The sequence below is a fragment of the Sminthopsis crassicaudata genome, chromosome 1, assembly GCF_048593235.1.
Source record: "Sminthopsis crassicaudata isolate SCR6 chromosome 1, ASM4859323v1, whole genome shotgun sequence".
Lineage (NCBI taxonomy): Eukaryota > Metazoa > Chordata > Mammalia > Dasyuromorphia > Dasyuridae > Sminthopsis > Sminthopsis crassicaudata.
The window spans coordinates 497062797-497086502 of record NC_133617.1 but is presented as its reverse complement, the minus strand read 5'-3'; the positions used below and the strand labels follow the sequence as shown (position 1 = coordinate 497086502).

The 23706-nt window shown below is 34.2% G+C and overlaps 1 protein-coding gene across 8 annotated transcripts in view; it reads left to right on the top strand.

Moving 5' to 3' along the window:
• The first annotated feature begins 2260 nt into the window (after window positions 1-2260).
• Window positions 2261-23706, top strand: part of CCDC192 (coiled-coil domain containing 192) — a 323587-nt gene continuing 302141 nt past the window's right edge. For 4 of the 8 annotated variants that reach the window (XR_012484650.1, XM_074281454.1, XM_074281452.1 and 1 more), the window contains exons 1-2: window positions 2261-2412; window positions 20467-20521. Coding sequence is in view for 4 of the 8 variants with exons in the window: in XM_074281454.1 (XP_074137555.1) it covers window positions 2333-2412; window positions 20467-20521 (135 nt within the window). In the remaining 4 variants the exon portion in view is untranslated. Of the gene's footprint in view, window positions 2413-4918; window positions 5059-20466; window positions 20522-23706 lie in introns of those variants that run through there. The other 4 variants (XM_074281456.1, XM_074281453.1, XM_074281455.1 and 1 more) reach the window with 4 other exon arrangements.

The following is a 23706-nucleotide window of genomic DNA, read 5'->3' as shown; positions in this document are numbered from 1 at the left end:
ATATTACAACAAAGCTTTTCCCTCATCCTTTGAATGATCTTAGCCACAGAGAAATCCCAGAATCAGGATCAGGTGATCTCTAAGCTTGGACAAGCATCTGTAGGCCGCGTGTTCTGGCCATTAAGCCCTACTGTAAATCAAACTTATCTCACTGTTGGTGTTACCCCTTATTGTCAAAACAATAGTTCACACTGGCTTGACCCCCACACTCTTTCCCCTTATTAGGGGTGGGCTCCAGCATGTGTCTTTACTTCTAAGCTGTTTTCTGACCTCTTAAATTAATTAAACTTCTGTTGAATCCCTGACTTTGCTGTCTCTAGTCTGTTGTGTTCAGCTGGGACCATTCACAGGTTAGAAGCCAGTTCCACTTTGGTTGACATTGGTGAATTAGAATAACAGAGAAATATTATTTTGAGTCATGGAACACCATAGAATCCTAAGAATGAAAAATGACTTTAATGGAGAGGGCAATCAATAGTTATATGATGTGCATGTAAGAGCAAGCTGCACCATCTAATAAATCAAGAAGAATTGGAATTTAATGAGTTAAATTTCAACCACTGTACAATAGGACTGCTTGTAGGCCCATAGCTGTCTTTTAAGCTTGATTTTGGTATGCAAAGTCTATACTTGTTTTTTTTTTTTTGATCCCCAGAAGTCACAAATAGATTTAATACAGAATGGAAGTTGATGAAAGGCAGAATTAGGTTTGATGGAAGGAAAGAAAAGCTTAATAGTTGGAGGAAGTCAAGAATAGAAAGGGCTATCAGGAAGTAGTAGATTTCCCTTAACAGAAATCTTAAAGTGAAGGCCAGATGCCCAATTTATTGTCTAAGATGCTATATAAGAGGTTCTTAGTCAGGCACCAGTTTTTCCAGATATTTTCTGCTATCTCTTCCAACTCTGAGACTCTATTAGCATTCTCTGAAAGTTAGCAGAAGGCCATTCAAAGATAGGGGTCAGTGGAGTTTACAAGGTCTGGAATGGGAATCAGTCCCTGATTAAGGGAAAACTAAGTATTGTTATCTGAGAGAAAGCAAAAAACAAAACAAAACAAAACGATACTAATTCAGAAAAGCTCAACCAAGTTTAACACAGTATGAGCAAAATGTGTATGCTGAAAAGTGCTGGGCATGAAGAAGGGCAATATGGATGTTTCTACTAAGTTTGCTCAATATCAGAGTTTTGTTTGTTTCTCTTTGTGCAGGACCTGGCAAACCTGTTGAATCTATTCAAAAGCATTTAGCACATGACAATTATTTGGTGATGATATACCCAAATTCATCAAGTACAGCAGTGCATTGGTGACTGAGTACAAAGCTTTGATGTTGATCTGAAGTAGCTATTATGAGTAGGAGCCACAACATTCTGCCCATGATGATGGCTCTACTCGATGGTACAGATGTTAGAGAAGGAGTCAAGCCACTTAGCAAAGCATTGTGTTTTCCATGATTGTAAATGAGGCTGAGCTATATCCAGCCAAAGGTTATGGGATACTAGACTGCAGCAAGATTTCATCTCTTTTTTTTCCTGGCCTGGTTGTTATGAGGAGAAGGGAGAAAGTAAAGGATATTGATGATTCATTGATTCTGGGAAACTGTCTCTGGGGAGGGAGCAAACAGTACATACTGGCCATCAACTGTTGTGAGAGATGTTCTGGTTGTTGATTTTTCCCAGGAAGGCAGCCAACTTTATGGACTCTAAAACAATAAGTGGGAGAAAATCAAGAGGGGTCCAAAGGCCCACATTCCATTTCTGATTCACACATCGAGAAGCAGCATGGCATAGCAGATGGAGAACCGAACAATGAATGAGGAATGCTGCCAGTTGCTTGGCAGGTAAGTCACATGATCTTTATAGATTTCAGTTTCTTTATCCATAAAAGACAAGGACTGAATTAGAAGACCTCTACATTCTCAGTTCTAAATTTATAATCCTTATGAGTTTATAAGCTTGCCCGTGGATGCTTGCTCACTAGGGAAATATGTTATCCTCACATGAAAGTGATGTTTCTGGCTCACTATTAGTAAGATGTGCACTGTGTTTTTGTTGTGTGTGGGGGTGTGTGTTTTTTTTAATTCTCCAAAGTTATGACAGATTTTCTGTGAACCAGGAACATTGTTATAAAAATACAATTTTGTGAGTTGTTAAGAGATGCATACAGTGCCCACAGACCTGAGTTTTACTTGATATGAAGCTAACAGGTCTGTTCTTTGACTATTATAGTTGCCTAGCAACAACTGCAGTGATGGCAGGAATTCTAAAACTCCAGGGAATGGATTAGTCAGTGCCTGCCTAATGGAGAAGGGCCCTCAGTGCAGCCAGGCTTGAGATGGGGTTATGTTATAGCAGGAAACCTGAGGATGTGTCCCCATGGTCTGAGAGGGTCATATCTGACATAACAGACAAGAGGTAGGTCCCAATTTGTTGAATCTCCTATATATGGTACAACTTACAAGAGACCAGCAGGCTGCTCAGTGACGCAGAAAGAATATTTGCTTTGGTTTCTGAGAGATGGGAACAGGTTCATTATCCTTCCCAAGTATGTGGCAAGTATCTCCCCCTCTGCTCATGACAAAAAGTGACGTTTCACAGCCATACTTACCTGCTATTATTCCAGTTTTCCTTTGGTGGTTGGCCCTCAAGCTCGGTATGTGTTGAGTTTGATAGGAAAGCCCAGAAAGTTAATGCTATCGGGCCTCAGTAGCAGCTTTGCCTGAAAGTGAGAGGATAATGCTATCCTGCCTGGGTGAGATCACATCTAGGATATTAAGTTAGATTTTACTCACCACGTAACAGAAGAGAACCGATCGTTCAGACAGTGTCCAGAAGGTGCTGAGCAAGGTGGTGAAGCGGCTGTGCTCATGAGTGTTACAGGTCCTAAGTAAGTGTAGTGTGGAAAGGAGGATTTGGGGGTGGGGACAGTGAGTGGTCTTCGAGTCTAAGGAGGGATTTATGTGGAAGAGAGAACAGATTTGCTCTCCCTGACTTTGGCAGTGTGGTACAGTCAACAGAACTCTGGGCCTTGAGTCAGAAAGACCTGAGATGAACTTCAGCCTCATACACATGTGAGCTGTATGGACGAGTCAGTTAACTCTGTCTTTGCCTTGGTCTCCTTAGCTATGAAACAGAAATACTAACAGGACCTACCTTTCAAGGTTGTTGTGGAGAACCTATGAAACTATTTGTAAAGAGTTTGTCAGGATGCTTGAAAGAGAGTAAGAGCTATATCAATGATTATTTCCTTATGCTCTCCTCCCTCCAATGGTAATAGCAATGAAGAAAATTTGTCATTAATTTAAGAAAATTTTTCATGATAGAGTTATTCTATAATGGAACGAGCTATTATGGGACATAGTTCATTTCTCCTCACTGGTGGTCCATGTTAATTCTCTTGTAGAACAGATCGTTTTTCAGATTGGTCTCAAGCCTTCAATTCTTTGAAGGAGAAAAGGAAAATTTCAGAACTTTTTCTGAATTATTAAAGTGACCTCATAACAATATTGAGATGAAGAAACTAGACAAAGATATGGTTGCTTCCTCTTCTACTCTCAACAACTAAAATTCCAAACCAAATTAAGAAAAGGATAGAGATACAAGGAAATCTACAAATGATCAATAGCTTAAAAAAAAAAAAAAAGAGAATACTTTAGAAGTTCTGGCTTGAGTGAACAAGATAGAAAAAAAATGTATACATGGTCAGCCTGTCTTCTTAATTCTGTTCACCAATTTCCTTAAAAAACAAAAAAAAAAACCCAAGCATTTTTCTTTTTCTCTCATTTCTCCTTCATTCCCTGCAGTGAGTAAAAGAAAAAAACAAAAAACAAATCTAATAACAAATATGCAAAATCAAGCAATCTTCATTTCTCATTCATAGAGTAAGGGGATATTCAGAAGGAAAGTTTTATGATTTGTGGGGGGATGTGGACAAGAATCAAACAGAATAAGTTGCTGTTATCTGGTGATTTGTTCCCTTAGAAAAAATAAGTCATAGTGATGATATTGTGGAGTTATTTAAGCATTGAAGTTAAGTGAGGAGATTGTGCTTGAATTAGATTATTGCTAAAATCCATTTCAGACCAAAAATTCTTTTGTCTTTAAATTGGTCCATGTTCAAGGACTGGAGAAGTCAATTGAAAAATAATACTTTGGTCTAATTATACCATTGTAATAAAACTCATTGTCCATATGGTCTGAATTTGCATATGCTCTTGTTTGGGGAAGCTATGTTTGAAGAAGGAGAAAGAGTGAAGAAAAAAAAAACCACTTCTTCATCCCTTACATTTGTTGTATTTAATAGTGAATGGCTCCATTTGCACTGATTCTAAGTCTTTACTCAAAAGTGAACAAGATAGAAGAAAAATGAATACATAATTAGCCTGTTTTCTTAAGGCTTTAATCTGCTTACTAACTTCCTTAAAAACAAAAGAAAAAAAAAACCCAAGCACTTATTTTTCTTTCTCTCTCACCTCTTCATCCCCTATAATGCGTAAAAGAAAAAAGAAACAATTCTTGTAACAAATATGCAAAATCAAGTAAACAAATTCTTCCTCTCATTTTCAAAAATGCATGTCTCATATATTTTGAGTCCAACACCTATCTGGCAGAATGGGGGTAGAAGCCTTTTTTGGATAGATTCTTCTGCCTTTGCAGTTGTGGTTGGCCAGTGAATTGTTCGGCCACTGAATTATTCAATTCCTAATTTTTTCAGTATTTGTTTATATTGCACAAATTGTTTGCCTAGTTCTGCTCACTTCACTCTGAATCAGTTCATAGTACACTTCCTAAGCTTTCATGAAACTTCCCTTTCTCTAATTTTTTTGTTGTTTTTGTTTGTTTTTGGTGAGGCAGTTGGAGTTAACTGACTTATCCAGCGTCAGTTATTTAGCTAGTAAGTGTTAAGTGTCTGAGAGCTCTATTTGAACTCGGGGCTTCTTGACTCCAGGACCAATGCTCTATCCAACTGCACCATCTAGCTATTCCTCTTTCTTCTTAAAAAACAATAATATTACATTATATTTGTATTCCATCATTTAATCAGCCATTACTCTTTAATGGGTAATTACCTCCCTTAGTTTTTAGTTCTGACATCACAAAATAAAGTGGTAAATATTTTCAAACTATAGATCCTTTGATCTCTTTGGAGGTATAAGTTTAATTATTTAACAGGATCAAAGATTAAGATAAGGTTTCATTTTGGTAATTTTGAAAGTTTATTTCCAGAGAGCTTTTTAGAATGTCTGGACCAATTCACAGCTCCGCCAACAAATACATCAATGTACCTGTTTTCTCATAGCTTTCCCACCATTTGTAATTTTCCTTTTTTGTTAACTTTGCCAATTTGATAGGTATGTTAGAAACTAAAAATTGTTTGAATTTGTACCTGTCTAATTGTTAGTGATTTGGAGCATATTATTAAAATGACTGCTGATAATTTCAGCTTTTTTATCTGAAAATTGTCTTTTCATAATCTTTGGCCATTCAATAAGTGGGAATGTCTTTTTTTCTTATGAATTTATATCAGTTCCCTATACATTTTCACGAGACCTCTATTAAAGAAATTTGTTGAAAAAAAATTTCCCCAGTTATGTTTCCCTTCTAATTTTATCTCCATATGATTTCATTTGTGTAAAAACTTTTAATTATCAATTAAAATTATCAATTTAATCTTCAAACTCACTATTCTTTGAACTTTTCCCCTATTTATTTATCTGAAAAATAATTTTTTTATTGTTCCTCATATTTGCTCATAATATGATCTTTTTTATACAAGTCTGTATCCATTTGGAGCTTATCTTGGTATATAGAATATGTGAGATATTGGACTAAGCCTACTTTCTGCCAGATTGCTTTCTAGTTTCCTTAGCAGTTTTTGTTGAATTAAATCCTTCTTTCAGTAATTGGGATTTGTAGGTTTATCAAACTTTGGCCTGTGTTTGTTTGCTTCTGTGTATTATATACTTGAATGTTTCACTGATCAACCTATTTCTTAACCATCACCAAATGATTTTGATGATTATTGCTTTGTAGTGAGTTTTGACATCTGATTTTGCCTTTCTTACTTTTTTTCATGATTTCCTTTGAGATTTTTGGGCTTTTGTGATCCCATATAAATTTTATTACCTTTTAAAAACTCTATTAAGTAAATTTTAGTTTAGTTTGATTGGTACGGCACTGAATAAGTAAATTAATATGGGTAGAATTATCATTTTAATTGTATTAGAGTTGTCCTATCCACGAACAAGTAATATTTCTCCAGTTGTTTATCTGGGAAGAATATTTTGTAATTCTATTCATGTAACTCCTATTTGTGTATTTGAAGGTAGATTACCGTGGGGCACTTATATTTTAGGATTAAGATATTTAATTTCCAACCCATGTTCAATACTTTCTTCAATGGCCCTCTAGAAAATGGGTCTAAGAGGCAGTCAGGTGGTGCAGAGTTTAAAATGCTGGACATGGAGTCAGGAAGTCCTGAATCTAAATCCAGAAGTCTAACTCTGACTGTAAATAAATAATTTAATTTCTTTCAACTTTAATTACCTCATCTGTAAAATAGGAATAATAATAGACCCTACATATAGAGGTTGCTGTGAAAATCAAATGTAAATACATACATAAGTATATAAGTGCATTGCAAAGTTAAAGCATTATATAAATGTTAGATGTTTTCATCATCATTGTTGTTTTTAGTTTTATTGCATTGTGGCCAGTAAAAGATTTTTTAAATATATCTAATCTTCTGCATTTATTTGTGAGGTTTTTATGCATGGTCAATTTTTGTAATGGTTCCATGCAGTTCTGAAATTATGTGTTCTCCTTTCTATTCCTATTCTTCTTTCATCTTTTTTTTTTTTTTTCTTTTTTGGCGGAGGCAGTCAGGGGTCCACAGCTAGGAAATATTAAGTGTCTGAAAACAGATTTGAACTCAGGTCTTCCTGATTTCAGGTCCTTCTGACTTCAGGACTGATGTTCTAGCCACTGCACCACCTCACTGCCCTTCTATACCTATTCAATAATCACCATGTAGCTATTATATTTACCTTTTCCAAAATGCAATTCAGGTTCTTACTACTTTTTTCATTTTCTTTTTTTAGATTTCTCTATGTCTGACAAAGGCTCATAAAAGTCCCCTCACTATCATGGTATTATTGTCTATTAACTCATTTAACATTTTCTTTAAATATTTAAATGTTATCCTTTATTGAAGACCATGTTAAGTACTTATATTAATTATCTATAGTTTCATTGAGTATAATGTAGTTTCCCTATTTAAATCTAATTTTACTTTTTCCTCATCCAAAGTATGACTATTACTCTTATTTTTTTTTAAATTTAGCTGTAGAATAATAGATTTTATTCCAGCCTTTTATTTTAATTCTGTGTTCATCGTAAGTTTCACTTGTATTTCTTTGTAAACAATATGTCATTAGGTTCTTTTTTCTTCTATCCATTCTATCTTCTCTCTCTCTCTCTCTCTCTCTCTCTCTCTCTCTCTCTCTCTCTCTCTCTCTCTCTCTCTCTCTCTCTCTCTGTCTCTCTGTCTCTCTGTCTCTCTCTCTCTCTCTCTCTCTCTCTCTCTCTCTCTCTCTCTCTCTCTCTTTCTCTCTCTCTCTCTCTCTCTCTCTCTCTCTCTCTCTCTCTCTCTCTCTCTCTCTCTCTCTCTCTCTCTCTCTCTCTCTCTCTCTCTTTCTCTCTCTATTTTTTTTGGATGAGCTTATTCCATTAATGTTTATAGCTATTATTGTTAATTGTGTATTTCTAAACTTCTTTTAAAGAATACTTTTTACCCTTTTTAATTCTTGTCCATCTTTGATAAAGAGGTATGATAAAATAATAGCAATCTTGCTTCATGCAGTCAACTTTTACTCCTCTTTCTTTTCTTCCCTTCATTCAAATACCAAAATAGATTTCATTTTTTGTAAACCCCTTGCATGATCAACCCATGAAGTTAGAGTTTTATTTAGTTTAGGAGTAATCCCTCCCTAATTTAACTCTCTCTGTAATTATCTTGTTGTGTTTGTATAAAATGTATTTCCATATAAAGCTCTTTATGTGTGGCTGGCCATGTCTACTATCCTTTGATCGTTGTGACTCAAGTGACATTTGCATGCCTCACTCCTTTATGCTTGTTTTTTATACTTTTAGACTTGTTATTGCAGATTATATGAGATAGTAAGAAAGCAAGAAAGTGCTCCTGACAGGCCAAAATACAAAAGCTGGGATAGGGGGTGCAATAGGATTATAAGGCATGATGGAAAGTGAGGAAAGAGAAGGAACATATCAGTAATCCTTAGTTCACAACTCCAAATGCACTAGAAGATATACAATAAATATGTCACTTTATTTTGAAAAAAACTTGGTTTGCTTATGGATTTGGATATTGGAAACAGTGCTGCTTGTGAGGTATTATAAATTAGTGCAATTTTCTATGTTCTTTCACCATTTCTCTTCAGTGTAATCCCACTTAAATACAAAATTTGCTATGTTCAATTTGTTTCCCAATAAATCAATTATACTTGAACAAATTTAAAATTTCAAAACAAATATTTAGCATAACTTACTGAAGTCATATATTTTTAGGTTTTCACATTTCTCTTTATATTTGTATTAACATATCAAGGTTTTTACTCATCTCTGGTCTTCAGCAATGCTTGGAAGTCTTTTATTTCATTTAAAATCTCTTATTATTTGTATCTTAATACTCAACTTTATTGGGTAAATTAGTTTTTGTTGTAATCCTATATCCTTTGTCTTTTAGAATTTCATATTTCAAGTCCTCTTCTTTATAGTAGTTTGTATCAAATTTTGTGTACTTTTCACTGTTACTCTTTGGTACTTTTTTTCCCTGAATGTTTGTAATTTTTGTTTTGTTTTTTAAATTTGACCTGGAAGCTTTGGATTTTGGCTTTGCTATTCCTTGGAATTTTCAGTTTGGGGTTTCAGGAAGTGAAGAGTATATTCTATTTTCTCTTTACTTTCTCATTCTAATAGATCTGGGAACTTTTCATTTATAATTTCTTAAAATATGGCAACTAGGCTCTTTTTATTGGTCTGACTTTTTAGACAATCCAATGATTTTTAAACTTTTTTTCTTTTTTCTTTTTTATTAATTTTATAATTATACATTTTTTGACAGTATATATGCATGAGTAATTTTTTTTTATAACATTATCCCTTGTATTCATTTTTCCAGATTTTCCCCTCCCTTCCTCTACTCCCTCCCCTAGATGACAGGCAATCCCATATATTTTACATGTGTTACAGTATAACCTAGATACAATATATGTGTGTAAATCCAATTTTGTTGTTGCACATTAAGTATTAGATTCCAAAGATATAAGTAACCTGGGTAGATAGACAGTAGTGCTAACAGTTTACATTCACTTCCCAGTGTTCCTTCTCTGGGTGTAGTTGTTTCTGTCCATTATTGATCAGCTGGAAGTGAGTTGGATCTTCTTTATGTTGAAGATATCCACTGCCATCAGAATACGTCTTCATACAGTATTGTTGTTGAAGTGTATAGTGATCTTCTGGTTCTGCTCATTTCACTCAGCATCAGTTAATGTATTGACTTTTTTTCTTGACCTGTTTTCCAGGACATTGAAAAAATAAGAGATGTGTTATATTTTCTGCCGTTTTTTTTTAGTCTCTTGAATCTCTTTTATGTTCTGTGAAGCTATTAACTTTTGTATGGTTCATTCTAATTTTAAAGAAAGTTTTTGAGTCAAATTTTTGTGCTTCTTTTAATAAATCATAAATTATCCTTCCAGATCTTTACTCTAGTGCTCTCATCTTGTGTTCAATTCTTTTGTCAACAATAATAATAGCATTTATATGGCACTTTAAATTTTGCAAAGCACTTTATAAAACTTATCTCATCTTATCCTTCGCTGCCCTATTCTTATTTTCCTAATGAGAAAATTGAGACAAACAGAGGTTAAATGACTTGCCCAGGCTCATATAGTTAGTAACTATCTGGGATAGGATTTGAACTACTTAACTGCCTCTGCAAGAAATCTCATTTAATTTTTAATATGATTTTTAAACTCTTGCTTCACATCTTCCAGGAATCCTAGTTGATCTTGTGTCTAGCTGTGTTTTACTCGGAGGCTTTACTTGTATATATTATAGAATTGTCCTATTTTTCTGACTCTGGCTCCTTAATTTCATGGATATTGTTTTTATCATTCTTCCAGCCTAATTTAGGATTTTGTGTTAGTCCCAAGTCTACGAATTTCTGGAGAGAATGTTGGCCCTGATCTGTATTTTCTAGAGTCTTGTTGCTCCTTTCTTTGAGTTTTGAGTGATTTATTTATGAAGGATCCCAGGGACTGCTCAGTCTGTGAACCTTTAAGCCTTTAGTGTGCCCTAAGAAGTTTTGTCTAAAGTTTGATGGCTGCCTTACTAGTATAACCTTTAAAACTCTAAATTTTGTTTGCTTCTAGATGATACTCCTGTAGACTTGAATTTTTTTTGGAACATCAGTAGATTACTTCTGGTTCTGCCCTGGCAGCTAAAAGGCTTTCCAGGTTTAAAGTGACAAAAATCTTGGACTGAACTCCTTTCTCTCCTTATTTATTTGCAAGCACCAGTCCAAGTTTGTGAACTGAATCTGCAACCTTAATTCAGGGTCAGATTCTCATCTCAGTTCCACTCCATGCTAGATGGTCTTATACGAATAAAATAAATTAGAAAATAGTTTCAGCAAAACCTTTATTTTTTATTGATTTTATTAAAGCTTTAAAATTTTAAAACATATGAATAGATAATTTTCAATATTCACCCTTGCAAAACCCTGTGTTCCAAATTTTGTCCCTCTTTTCCCCCCATCCTTCCTCCCCTAGACAGCAAATAATCCAATATATGTTAAACATGTGTAATTCTTCTATACATATTTCTACAATTATGCTGCACAAGAAAAAAATCAGATCAAAAAGGAAAAAAAATGTGAAAAAAAAAAAACAAAATGCAAGCAAACACATAACAAAAAAGAGTGAAAATACGATGTTGTGTTCCACACTCAATCCCCACAGTTCTCACTCTGGGTGCAGATGGCTCTCTCTATCACAAGACCATTGGAACTGACTTGAATCATCTCGTTGAAAAGAGCCACATCCATCAGCATTAATCATCGCATAAATAATGATCTCCTGGTTCTGCTCATTTCATTTAGCATCAGTTCATATAAGTCTCCCCAGGTCTTTCTGAAACCATCCTGCTTATTGATTTTTATAGAACAATAATTGCATAGCATTCATATACCATAACTTATTCAGCCCTTCTACAATTTATAGGCATCCGCTCAGTTTCCAGTTTCTTGCACTACAAAAAGGGGCAGCAAAACCTTTATTAAGAATTCTAATTGTGTGTGTAGCCAGGCTTCCAACCAAGTCTGGTGGGTTTTGTGTACCTGTAAAAGGTAATATTAGATGGTGACAGACATTCATTTCTTCAGAAGAGGCAAGTAGATGGAGGACACTCTGTGGGGGCAAAGAGACTTGGAAATAATAGACATGCATGGAAAACTGGCCCTATCATATCTCTGAAATTGCTTGCTTCCCTAGAATAGATCTCCTTTGTGATGTTGGATCTTCCTTCATGATTTGGTATATTCTAATCGGCTGACTTTTCTGAACCTGTTCCTTGTTTGCTTAAAGAAATGAGTTTATTATTTGTGATCTTTTCTTTTTTTAGATTAATTTAAATTTTTGTGATGATCTTTTTTGAAATATATTTGGTTGGAAAGAACTAACGGTTACCATAATTCTTAAGAGTGAATAGAGGAGTGACTTTCCTCCTGAAACTAATCTTTACCCCTTTATCAATATCTGAAGGAGTAGATAGAGATAATTCCAACCTGATATTCTTCTTGGAGAAAGATGAGGAAGGAGCAAATGTCTAGTGATGGCCTTTCTTCTGACTCCTCTCAAGGCAGAAATCACCATTTCCTTTAGGAGAAGAATTGTCTCAGATTCATCCCACCCATGAACTGTATCACCATATTTAGCTAACCTATTTGAATATACTTATGTTACACATATACTTTAAATATTGCATTTTACTATTTATATTATTACTATATGCACAAGAAATTCCAAGTCTCATATTTTTTTCCAGGATCGCTATATTTTTTCTTAGTCTTGCAAATGTTATTGTACAAATGGCACAAAAAATGACCTTCAGCAGTTTATTTTATTAACTCTGATTTGTTTTTTTTTTCAAGGCTAGTAGGCTTTCAAAGGTTTATATTTTCTTTTTTATGTTACAATATAGTTTTCACTTACATCTGCTGAATTATCATGGCTTCCAGCCAAACTTGAATTTCTTTCAGATTATTATTTTTCTTCCCAGGAATTATTAAAATAAGTCCATGAAGATGATTTCCTTTAGTATATTTATGTTGTATAGGTGAGCACTCCTTTGAATATTTATTACATTGCCACATAAATCTGACTTTATTATAAGGATCTCTTTACTAATGGATTGTTTTTCATTTCCTGAAAGGGAAGCTGATAATGCCAAATTGGATTTCAAGGCATCTCAGGTTCTATTGCTAATGATTGATTTGAGGAAAATTACTCCCTATATCAAGCTGGGTCTGTGAATGTGAATGGAAAAAAAATATAAATTTCAATAAGGGATTGAATTTCCTCTGTAATTTTATGTATCTTATATCATGCTTTTAAAAATATTATTCTGAAAATTCTGAAATTACCATAGTGCCTAAGGAGTTCATCACACACACACACACACACACACACACACACACACACACACACACACACACACACAAGATTAACCCTTGTTAAGACAATTTCTCCATGCTTTAAATAAGGATTTAATAGTTACTGGTTTTGAATCAATGATTAGGATCGTCCAAAGGACTCTAGGCTCACAGGAACTAGTGTCTTTGACTCTGAAACTCTGGGGATCAGTTTCTCTCTTTATCTTATTTCCTTTATCTAGAGTTGTTGTATAAAAATCTACTAATATTTCGTGATATAATAACTCATTTCTGGGTTTCTACAAGTATTACATAACAGAATCCTTTAGGTACTCAAGGTGTTAATGTGTACTGAGTATGAGGGAGGCTTTATTTTTATTAAAACTCTAAAGCAAAAATTTTTGCTTTTTTTGTTTATTTTTAATATTTTATTTTTCCAAATACATGCAAAGATAGTTTTCAACATTCACCTTTGCAAAAATTTATTTTCCAAATTTTTCTCTCTCTTCTCCCTTCTCCCCCTTCCCCAAGACAGCAAGCAATCTAATATAGGTTAAATGTGTGCAATTCTTATAAACATATTTCCATATTCATTATGCTGAGCAAAAAAAAAAATCAGATTAAAGAGAAAAACAAACACAAGAAAGGAAAAAAAAATAAGCAAACAAACAACAGGTGAAAATACTATGCTTTGATCCACAATGCGTCTTCATAGTTCTATATCTGGATGTGGATGGCACTTTCCAACACAAAACTATTGGAATTGTCTTGAATTACCTCATGGTTGAAAAGAGCCAAGTCCATGACATTATATCATCATATAATCTTGTGATTCTATACATTGTTTTCTTGGTTCTGCTCACCTCACTTAAAGTCTTTCCAAGCTTTTTTGAAATTAGCCTCTTCATCATTTCTTACAGAACAATAATATTCCATTACATGCATATACCATAATTTATTCAGCCATTCCCCAACTTATGGGCATCCACTCAATTTCCATTTCCTTGCCACTTCAAAAAGAGCTACTACAAACATTTTTGCACATGTTGGTCCTTTTCCATTTTTTATGATCTCTTTGAGAGTCAGGCCCAGTAGAGAGAGTACTAAATAGATCAAAGGGTGTGCACAATTTTAGAGCCTTTTGAGCATTCTTACAAATTGCTCTCTAGAATAGTTGGATCATTTCACAACTCCACCAACAATGTATTAATGTTCCAGTTTTCCACATCCCTTCCAAATAGTTATCATTATCTTTTCCTGTCATCTCAGCCAATCTGAGAGAGGTGAAGTGGTACCTCATAGTGTCTTAATTTGCATTTCTCTAATCAATAGTGATTTAGAGCATTATGACTAGAAATGGCTTTAATTTTGTCATCTGAAAATTATTTATATCCTTTGGCCTTTTATCGATTAGGAAAAGGCTTGTAGTCATATAAATTTGAGTCAATTATATATATTTAAAATGAGGCTTTTATCAGAAACACTGGCAGCCTTATTTTTTTAAATAAAAAAATTATTGGCTAAAATTTATTTTCTTTCTCTTCCAGCTCCCTTCTTTGGTAGAAAAAATGAAATACAACTCTTGTAAATACAATAAACTCTTCACATGCACGCACACATATAAATCCCCCCCACCCCGTTACATGTAAAACAATTTTTTTTTTTTACATTTGTTTTTAAAACTTCGAGTTACAAAGGCACATATGAAGTTATGCAGAACATTTCCATAAAAGTCATGCTATGTGAATCCAACCATTCTGGAGAGCAGTTTGGAACTATGCCCAAAAGTTTGGAACTATGTTCAAAAAATTATCCAACTGCACATATTCTTTGATCCAGCAGTGTTACTACTGGGCTTATATCCCAAAGAGATATTAAAGAAGGGAAAGGAACCCACACGTGCAAAAATGTTTGTGGCAGTCCTTTGTGTAGTGGCTAGAAACTGGAAACTGAATGGATGTCCATCAATTGGAGAATAGCTGAGTAAATTATGGTATATGAATGTTATGGAATATTATTGCTCTGTAAGAAATGATCATCAGGATGATTTCAGAAAGGCCTGGAGAGACTTACATGAACTGATGCTGAGTGAAATGAACAGAACTAGGAGATCATTATACACAGCAACAATAAGACTATAAGATGATTAATTCTGTTGGACATGGTTCTCTTCAACAATGATTCAAACCAGTTCCATTTGTTCAGTGATAAAAAGAGCATCTACACCCAGAGAGAGGACCATGGGAACAGAATGTGGACCACAACATAGCATTTTCACTCTTTCTGTTATTGTTTGCTTGTATTTTGATTTATTTCCCAGTTTTTTTCTTCCTTCTTGATCAGATTTTTCTTGTGCAGCAAGATAACTCTCTCTATATATATACATATATTGGTTTTAACATATATTTTAACATATTTAACATGTATTGGACTACTTGCCATCTATGGGAGGGAGTGGGGGAAGGAGGAGAAAATTTGGAATGGAAAGTTTTGTAAGGGTCAATGTCAAAAAATTACCCATGCATATATTTTGTAAATAAAAAGCTTTAATAAAAAAGTCATGTTATGAAAGAAAACATAGATCTATATATCCCCATACCCTTAAATAAAACCTTAAGTAAAATAACAAAGTATACTTCAATCTATATTCAGATATAATCAATTCCTTCTCTGGGTATGTACAGTATTTCTCTTCATAAGTACTTCAGAGTGTCATCTTTGTATTGCTGAGAATAGTAAAATCATTCACATCTGATCATTCAACAATATTGCTATTATTTTGAACCTAAAGCATTTGATTTTGCTTGTGCTCATGGAGGACTTTCCAGGTTTTTCTGGGAGCATCCTGATCATCATTTTTTTAATAGAATAATAGTATCCCTTCATAATCATATACAGCACAGATATTCCCCAACTGATGGGCATCTCCTTAATTTCCAATTCTTTGCATTGAGAAAAGAGCTGCTATAAATATTTTCCTTTTTAAAAAAAAATTTCTTTTTTGGTATATATGCTTAGCAGTGGTATTGTTAGGTGAAAGAGTATGCATGATTTTATAGCCCATTAGGCATATTTCATATCTTTTGATCATTGATCATTTATCAATTGGATAATGCCTCTTATTTTTTATAAATGTGATTCAGTTCCCTATATATTTGGGAAAAGAAGCCTTCATCAGGAAAAACTTGCTTCAAAATTCTCTTTACAGTTACTATTGTTAACCATTTTCCCTTCCTCCTTTTATTATATTCTCCCTCTCCCTTCACACTCTCCCTCCTCAAAAAAGGAGAGAGTGGGCATGGGATAATGCAAGGGCTTCTGGGAAGAACCACCCCAGCCAATGAGCTTGCCCCCTCTATCAAGTCAACCTGAGTTCTCACCTTGTAATTGTCCAGAAAACCTGAATTCTCACCTTGTCACTGTCCAGACAACCTCAGTTCTCACTTAGTAATCCTAACAGACCACCCTCCCCCCAGTATGCCTTCTCTTCTACCACCCTCCGCCTTGTCATGTCCCCTTCCCCTCCTACTTTCCTGCAGGGTAGGATAAATCTCTATACTCATATTGAGTGTGTATGTACACAAATTCTTGCAATGAATGTGTGTAGTCAAACAGACAAGTTTCTTCATTGGCCATATCCAGAAATATGTCATTTTATACAATAAATTCATCCTTGTCTATCAGGAAATAGAACATTTCTTCATGAGTCTTCTGTGATTGGAGCTGGTTATTACATTGATCAGAATTCTTAAGTTTTTCTAACTTTTTCTTTACACAATTGTTGTTATATAAATTCTCCTAATTCTGCTCTCTTGACTGGCCATCAATTCATACAAACTTTTCCAGGTTTCATCAAAACTTGCCCCTTCATTATTTCATTGGTATTCTATCATATTCATTTAACACAATTCATTGTGCCATTCCACAATTTATAAACATTCTCTTCTAGTCTTTGCTTGCATAAAATATGAACTGCCAGAAATATTTGTGTACTATGGATGCTTTCCCTTTTTATTTCTTTGGTGATATAATGTTAATAACTGGGCAAAAGGGTATTTATTCACAATGTAATGACTTTTAGGCATAGTACTGAATTACTGTTCAGAATGGTTAGATCAATTTATAATTCTACTCAGCCCTAACTCAGTTATAAAAATAGTAATTATTTAATTTTTATTAAAAATGAAAATAATTAAAATTATTTAAATATTTTAAAAATATTTTATTTAAAATTTTTTATTTATTTAAAATTATTTAATTTATTTAATTTATTAAATTAAAATTTAATATTTTATTTAAATTATTTAAAATTTTTATTTAAATTTATTTAAATATGCCATTATGCTATTATTTTCATATAGCTCCTTTAACATTTGTCATTCTCTTTTGGGGGGGATCAGCTTTGCTAATCTGATGGGTGTGAGGTGAAACCTCAAAGTTGCTTTAATTTGCATTTCTCTAATTTTTAGTAATATGTGTATTTTTAAAAAATGTGGCTACTGAGGGACAGCTAGGTGGTGCAATGGTTAGAATGCCAGCCCTGAGATCAGGAGGGGAACCAGGAAGGAGGATTCCTTGATTGTGATTCCAAGAAACTGGTAGGGGAATGTTCTCTTCTACAGTAATAGGGAAGGTAGTAGGGAGGTAGGGTTAAGGAGGAAAGATAATAAGTTTTGTTTTCTACATTTTTTTTTTTCTTTTGGTTAGGTACTTGGGGTTAAGTGACTTGCCCAGGGTCACATAGCTAGGAGGTGTTAAATGTCTGAGGTCATATTTGAACTCAGGTCCTCCTGATTTCAGAGCTGGTACTGTATCCACTGTGTCACCTAATTGTTTCATTTAAGATGTCTACTGGACATCTAGTTTGAGATGACTGAAAGACAGTTGGATATATGAGTATGAAGATCAGCAAAAAGTTTGGGGCAGGATAGGTAGATGTGAGAATTATCGGCATGGAGATGTTAATTACATCTATGGGAAATAATCAGACCACTAAGTGAAGTGTAGGGACAGAAAAAAAGGCCAGGACAGAACTCTGAGGGACAACTATAATTATAGAATGTGATCTGGAAGAGAATACAGCAAAGGGAACATAAAATAAATAGGTAGAAGGAGAACCAGGAGAAAAATGGTGTCTATAAAACCTAGATAGAAGAGATTTTCATGAAATCAACAGTCACAATCTGCAGATAGGTCAAGGAGAATGAGGGTGGTAAAAGGCCTTTAGATTTGGCAATCAGAGATGAATGGGAACTTTGGAGAGAGCAGTTTCAGGGCAATAAGATTGGTAGCCAAATTATAAGGAGTTAGAAAGTGAGAGGAATAAAAGTGGAGGCACTTAATCTAGATGGCTTTTTCAAAGAGTTAGGCAATTAAAAAATGATATAGGGTGATAGCAGGGATGGAAGGATCTAGTAAGGGATTTTTTCAAGATAAAAAAATGGACATGTTTGTAGCTAGTAGAAAATAAGCCATTTGAGGAGATTTTGGAAATAAGTAAGAGAGGGAATAACAGAGGGGGCAATTTCTTGGAGAAAATGAGATGGATTGGGATTATCTAAAGAGGTAGTTTGAGGTTAACCTTGGTAAGGAGTAAGACCCTTTCATTTGAAGGTGAAAGAAGGGAAAGTGACAGAAGATAGCTGAGTCATAGGAGTTGAGGAAGAGGGAAGAATGGTGAATGGCCTCAATTTTTTTTTTCTATAAAATATAAGACAAGTTTCTCAGCTGAGAAAATGTGGGAAGAAGAAACCATGGGAGGTTTGAGAAGGGATGAAAAGATTTGGAAGAGTTATGAAAAGGTCTGAAAGACTTGCTATGGAGAGTGGGACATTGAGTTGAGAAGCAAGGTATAATAGGATTGTCTTACTTCAGTGAGGGTCCAGTTGAGACTGTATATTGTAAATTTGTAGTAGACCACTCAGAATGGTCATATGGTTTTCTCCATCTTCATTCAGCACATGAGAATGATTCAAAGATTATGAGCACAAACTAAAATATGGTAAGGAGACTAGTGATTCCAGACAACATTACAGAGTTAATCTGGTTCATCAAGTAGTCAAGATGTGAAGAAGATGGACTGGGAGAAAAATGAAAGGTTAAGAATTAGAGATCACAGTGTGGGTGAAGGTTATCATATTGAAAAGGAAGAAAGAAGAGAGAGGAGGTACTAGTCTATATATAATTTCTGGAAGACTGCTTTCTAGTTTTCCTAGCATTTGTAGCGATTTTGTCAGTCTTCCCATTAACTGTGGTCTGTGGGTTTATAAAATACTAGGCAATTCTCTTTGTCTTTTATGTGGTGTATTCAATTTCTTCCACTGATCAACATTTCTTTCTTTTTTTAACCAGTACCAAATATTTTTGGTGATTTGTAGTAAATCTGAGATTTAGTATTATTAGATTTTCCCTTCCTTCTAATTTTTCCCATGACTTTTCTTGAGATTCTTAGACTTTGGGAGAAAGCCATTTTTAATCCTCCTAGAAAATTTATGAGATGAAAAAACTGTACAGTTGCACATAAATATTTAAATAGCCCATTAGGCTCCTAAATTGAAAGTAAGTATACTTTGTGGACTTCCAAAGAAGTAATGTGCCTGAGTATCTAAAAGTAACAGTAGGGAGAGACTGCAAGATTCTGATCTGCTACCTCATGATGTGATTCGTCTCCATGTTTTTCATGTCCTGGATCCACTTCTCCAGTTTCAGAAGCCATCTTTTTTCTCTGAAAAAGGAGGAAATCTTCTTCCAAGAACTGGGTGCCCAGAATCTCAAACGTGAGAACTCTCAAATTTGGGATTATTCATAAAGTAACCTCAAACATTGTTACTATGCAGGAAGTCTCTCTTTATAGCTCAAAAGAGAGTGCATAGAGAGAGAAAAGGGAAATCATGAGATGAGCCTTGTAGATGACCAGAGTAGTAGCTAAGATTTATAACAAACTATCTAATTATCTAGCTGTATATGTGAGCATATATATATATATATATATATATATATACATACAATATGCATTATATATTTGGAGAATCAGAATAAAAGAGAATAAAAATAAGCAATTGAGGATGGGAAGAGATCCAAGAGAGGGCTATCATGAAACCAGACTGGAAAATTAGACAGTTTAAAGGCTGAAAGGAAACCATACTTCATAGAATTAGAAATTGACAATGTTTGGATGTGGACTACTGTTGCATAATTTCTATTCCACTTTTTTTTCATTGTAGCAAAAACTTTTAATTTGGAATCAAAGAATTTGTATTCAAATTGTGACTGTAACAAATTAGCTTTGTTTCTTTGGACAATTCACTTAATTTCCTGTGGTTTCAACTTCTTGTTATATAAAATTAGGAAGATGAACTAGATCAAAGCTTCTTAAACTGGGATCAAGTAGCTGAATGTGGGGGTTGTGAAATTATGATTTATTATCAGTAAATGTTTGCTTTGTATAATATTTTATATACCTTTATAATCAGGATTGCATCAAAATTTTTTAGGTGAAAAGGAGTAACAACTGCAAAAAGTTTAAGAAGCTTTAGCAACGAATACCTATGAGGTTCACTCCCATTCTAAATCAGTCATCCCATAATTTTACTTTATGATATCTTGAAATTGGTATTTAGAAGAAGGTTTTTACATTCATAAAGTTCATCTTCAAGTGTTACAATATGTGGAAATATTTGATATACAAGTGTTTTGAAACTTCATTTCAGAATGCTAAAAAAAATCTAACTTTGTTTCAGCCTTGTGCCTGGTAGAAGTTCAGTGATGGATACGCCAGAAAGAAACAGAAAAGCGGTAAGAAATGGTACTTAAATAGGGCTTTAAACATTATTTTGATTAGTATATATGTAACATCTCAATTTGATCAGCACTGAAACTGTTTAAATATACATAAAATTTAAATTATTTATTATTATTATTTTAGATTTCCAATATTTTATTTTTCCAATTCATGAAAAGATAATTTTCAGCATTCATTTCTGTAAGATTTTAAATTTCAATTTTTTCTCCTTCTCTATTATCTTCTCCTTCCCAAAGACTGCAAGCAGTCTCGCAGTATTTTCATATTAATAATGTTGTGAAAGAAAAATTGAAACAAAAGAGAAAAATCAGAAAGAATAAATAAACAAAAAAATGAAAATAATATGCTTTGATCTACATTTAGTCTCCTATAGATTTATTTCTAGATGCAGATGGCATTTTCCATCCCAAATCTACTGGAATTGTCTTGAATCACTGTATTGCTAAGAAGAGCCAAAGCTAATCACTGATACTGTGTACTATGTTCTCCTGGATCTGCTCACTTCACTCAACATCAGTTCATGTAAGCCTTACCAGGCTTTTCTGAAATCAGTCTACTCATAATTTCTTAAAGAAAAATAACATTTTATTATATTCATATACCATAAATTATTATCCTTTCCCCAATTGATGGACATGTACTCAATTTTCTATTCCTTTCCACCGTAGAAAAGAGTTGCTAAAAACATTTTTGCACAAGTGGGTCTTTTTTCCTCTTGATGATCTCTTTGATTTACAGACCTAGTAGTGATACTGCTGGGCCATAGGGTATGCACAGCTTTATAGTCCTTTGGACATAGTTCAAAATTGCTCTCCAGAATAGGCTGGATGAGTTAACAATTCCACCAACAATGTATTAATGTCTCAATTTTTCTCCAAAATTTATGTTAAATTCATTATTAGCAAAGATTTTCTAAATACTTCACCAAGTAGAATGAAGATGCCAGTAAGGAATGAGAAACAAAGAAACCATTATGATAATAGAAGTTCCTGATTATTAAATTCTTACTGTGGACTCAAATTTACAGATTCTTTGAGTCTCCATATAAATCCCAATTTTTTTATGAGCTCTCAATTCCTTCATAATTATATCCCCATATCAAATGTCTGTCAGTGGTCACTGTATTCTTATGGTATTCACATTTTTCAAGCCTTCAGTCCAGAGTCATTATTTCCTATGAAAAACACTTTAGAACATGCATTAACAATTCAAAAATGTATATTTACATTGCTCTAATTCCAATTACATAGAAGAACATACCTCTAAATCCTTAATAATGGCTGGAAGAAAGGCTTTTTGCATGAAATATCAATTTTAGAGTTTCAAAATGTAATTTTTATTGGAAATTTGTTTTGAATTCTTGGCTATCATGTAGCCTTGATGCAAGTGAACGCTGTATGACCTAAATGAATCTGTAAAAATCTTTTAAAATCACAAAAACCATGTCCTCTTTAATCAGCAAAAATCCAGACTCCAAATAGTTTCATATCCTCTCAACAGGGAGATAAGCAATACCATTCAAAGGCAAATTAAACTCCTATTGATCTCTGCAGAAGTTACGGTCTCAGGAAAGATTTCACATTCAATTGAGAAATCCTGGTTTGATCAGTTCAGGCTGCCCCAACTCCCACCAAAAGCTGCTCATAAAATACGTTTCCTTTTACTCATTTCTTTGCAGAAAATCCAAAGTAGGACCTTGCCCACTGAGAAGACATTCTCTTCTCAGTGCCAGCCTCCATTTCACTAATAGGACTTTGCCACTAAAGAAATCAGTCTCTTAGCAAAACTAACTTCCTATCCAACAATAAACTTCCATTTTTGCCATCTAAAATTCTTTGGGTTCATGAACAAAGAACCTGCACCTCTGACCAAAAGGGAATTTCCACAACTCTTTGACTGCCGCTAACCTTATCAGCCTCATAGTTTTGTCATTCAGAACTGCTATAGGGAGTATTCACATAAATTTTCTTAGGCTGTGCTCTTTTGGGGGGGGAAGAGGTCTTTTTCTTTCTTCTTTGTGACAATCATAGATAGCTGTTGAATGAGTAATTAATATTTTCAGACAACTGGTTAAAATGCAATTTCAAAGGGTCTACCCAAATTGTACTTTTAGAGCACCCTTCTATTTATTGCCTGTCCTAACCCAAGGAAAAGTGCTAATTTTAACATTTAGAATTTCTGCCCAAGGCTCCCAATTTGCTTTCTGAAGTTTAGTGTTTTATCCGTATTAGTTTACATATGAAATTATTATTAACCTTGAGGCTTGAAGTAACTGCTGCTTTAGTGATTATCTTTTTTTCTGTTTCTGAAATAAACAATTTGGACAGAAATTAGTGAAGCCTTGGGGATATACTGACTTAAAATTACTACTTCCTCACATATTTATTTTTTTCTTTTGTTTTCTAATTCATGTAAAGGTCACTAACAAGAAGAATAAAGGGATTTTGAGTATCCATTTCAAAGTATAATAAACAAAATATCTCTTGATCTCACTTGTCCATTTTTGACTTCTGTATGCTTTTGAAAACAACCTCACTCAAATTTATATGAATGGAAGCCATTCATCAATTGGTAAATAGTCAAAGGATATGAACAGACAATTTTCAGATAAAGAAATTGAAACCATTTCTAGTCATATTGATGAGGTTTAGATTTAGGGAACCAAATTGAAATTAGGGTTTCTGGTGGTCAGGGATTTAAATAATAAGGTCCAGTGGCAGGTTCGGGGTTCAGGGAACCAAATGGAGAAGCTTGGCTCCCCTGCAACACTTTGGGATTTGGCGCAAGGGTAGGGAGTTTTGGAGACTCCATTCTGGTGGTGCAGAGGTTCTCTGTAGATGAATTTACAGACTCTGAAAACCTAGATTGATAAAAGAGGCTTATTATGGGGATTGGAAGTAAGGTTAGAAATCCTGACAGAGAGGTATAAAGTCTGATTAGGAAATAGGTGAGGATAAAGAGAGGATGGCACTGGAAAGAGTATTCCAGTGGACAGAGGCCCTTGGCATCCCAAGCATGGCATAGCATGACATGTTTGGAACCTCTGCAAAGAGAGGGTTTTAGTTTGGCTCTTGTAATGGGAGCTTTGGCTACAAGCTGAAGGGGGCTCATGGGTGGAGTCCCAAATTGGCTTATTGCTGGGTTTCTGCTTGAGCTGGTATTTGAATTGAATTCAATG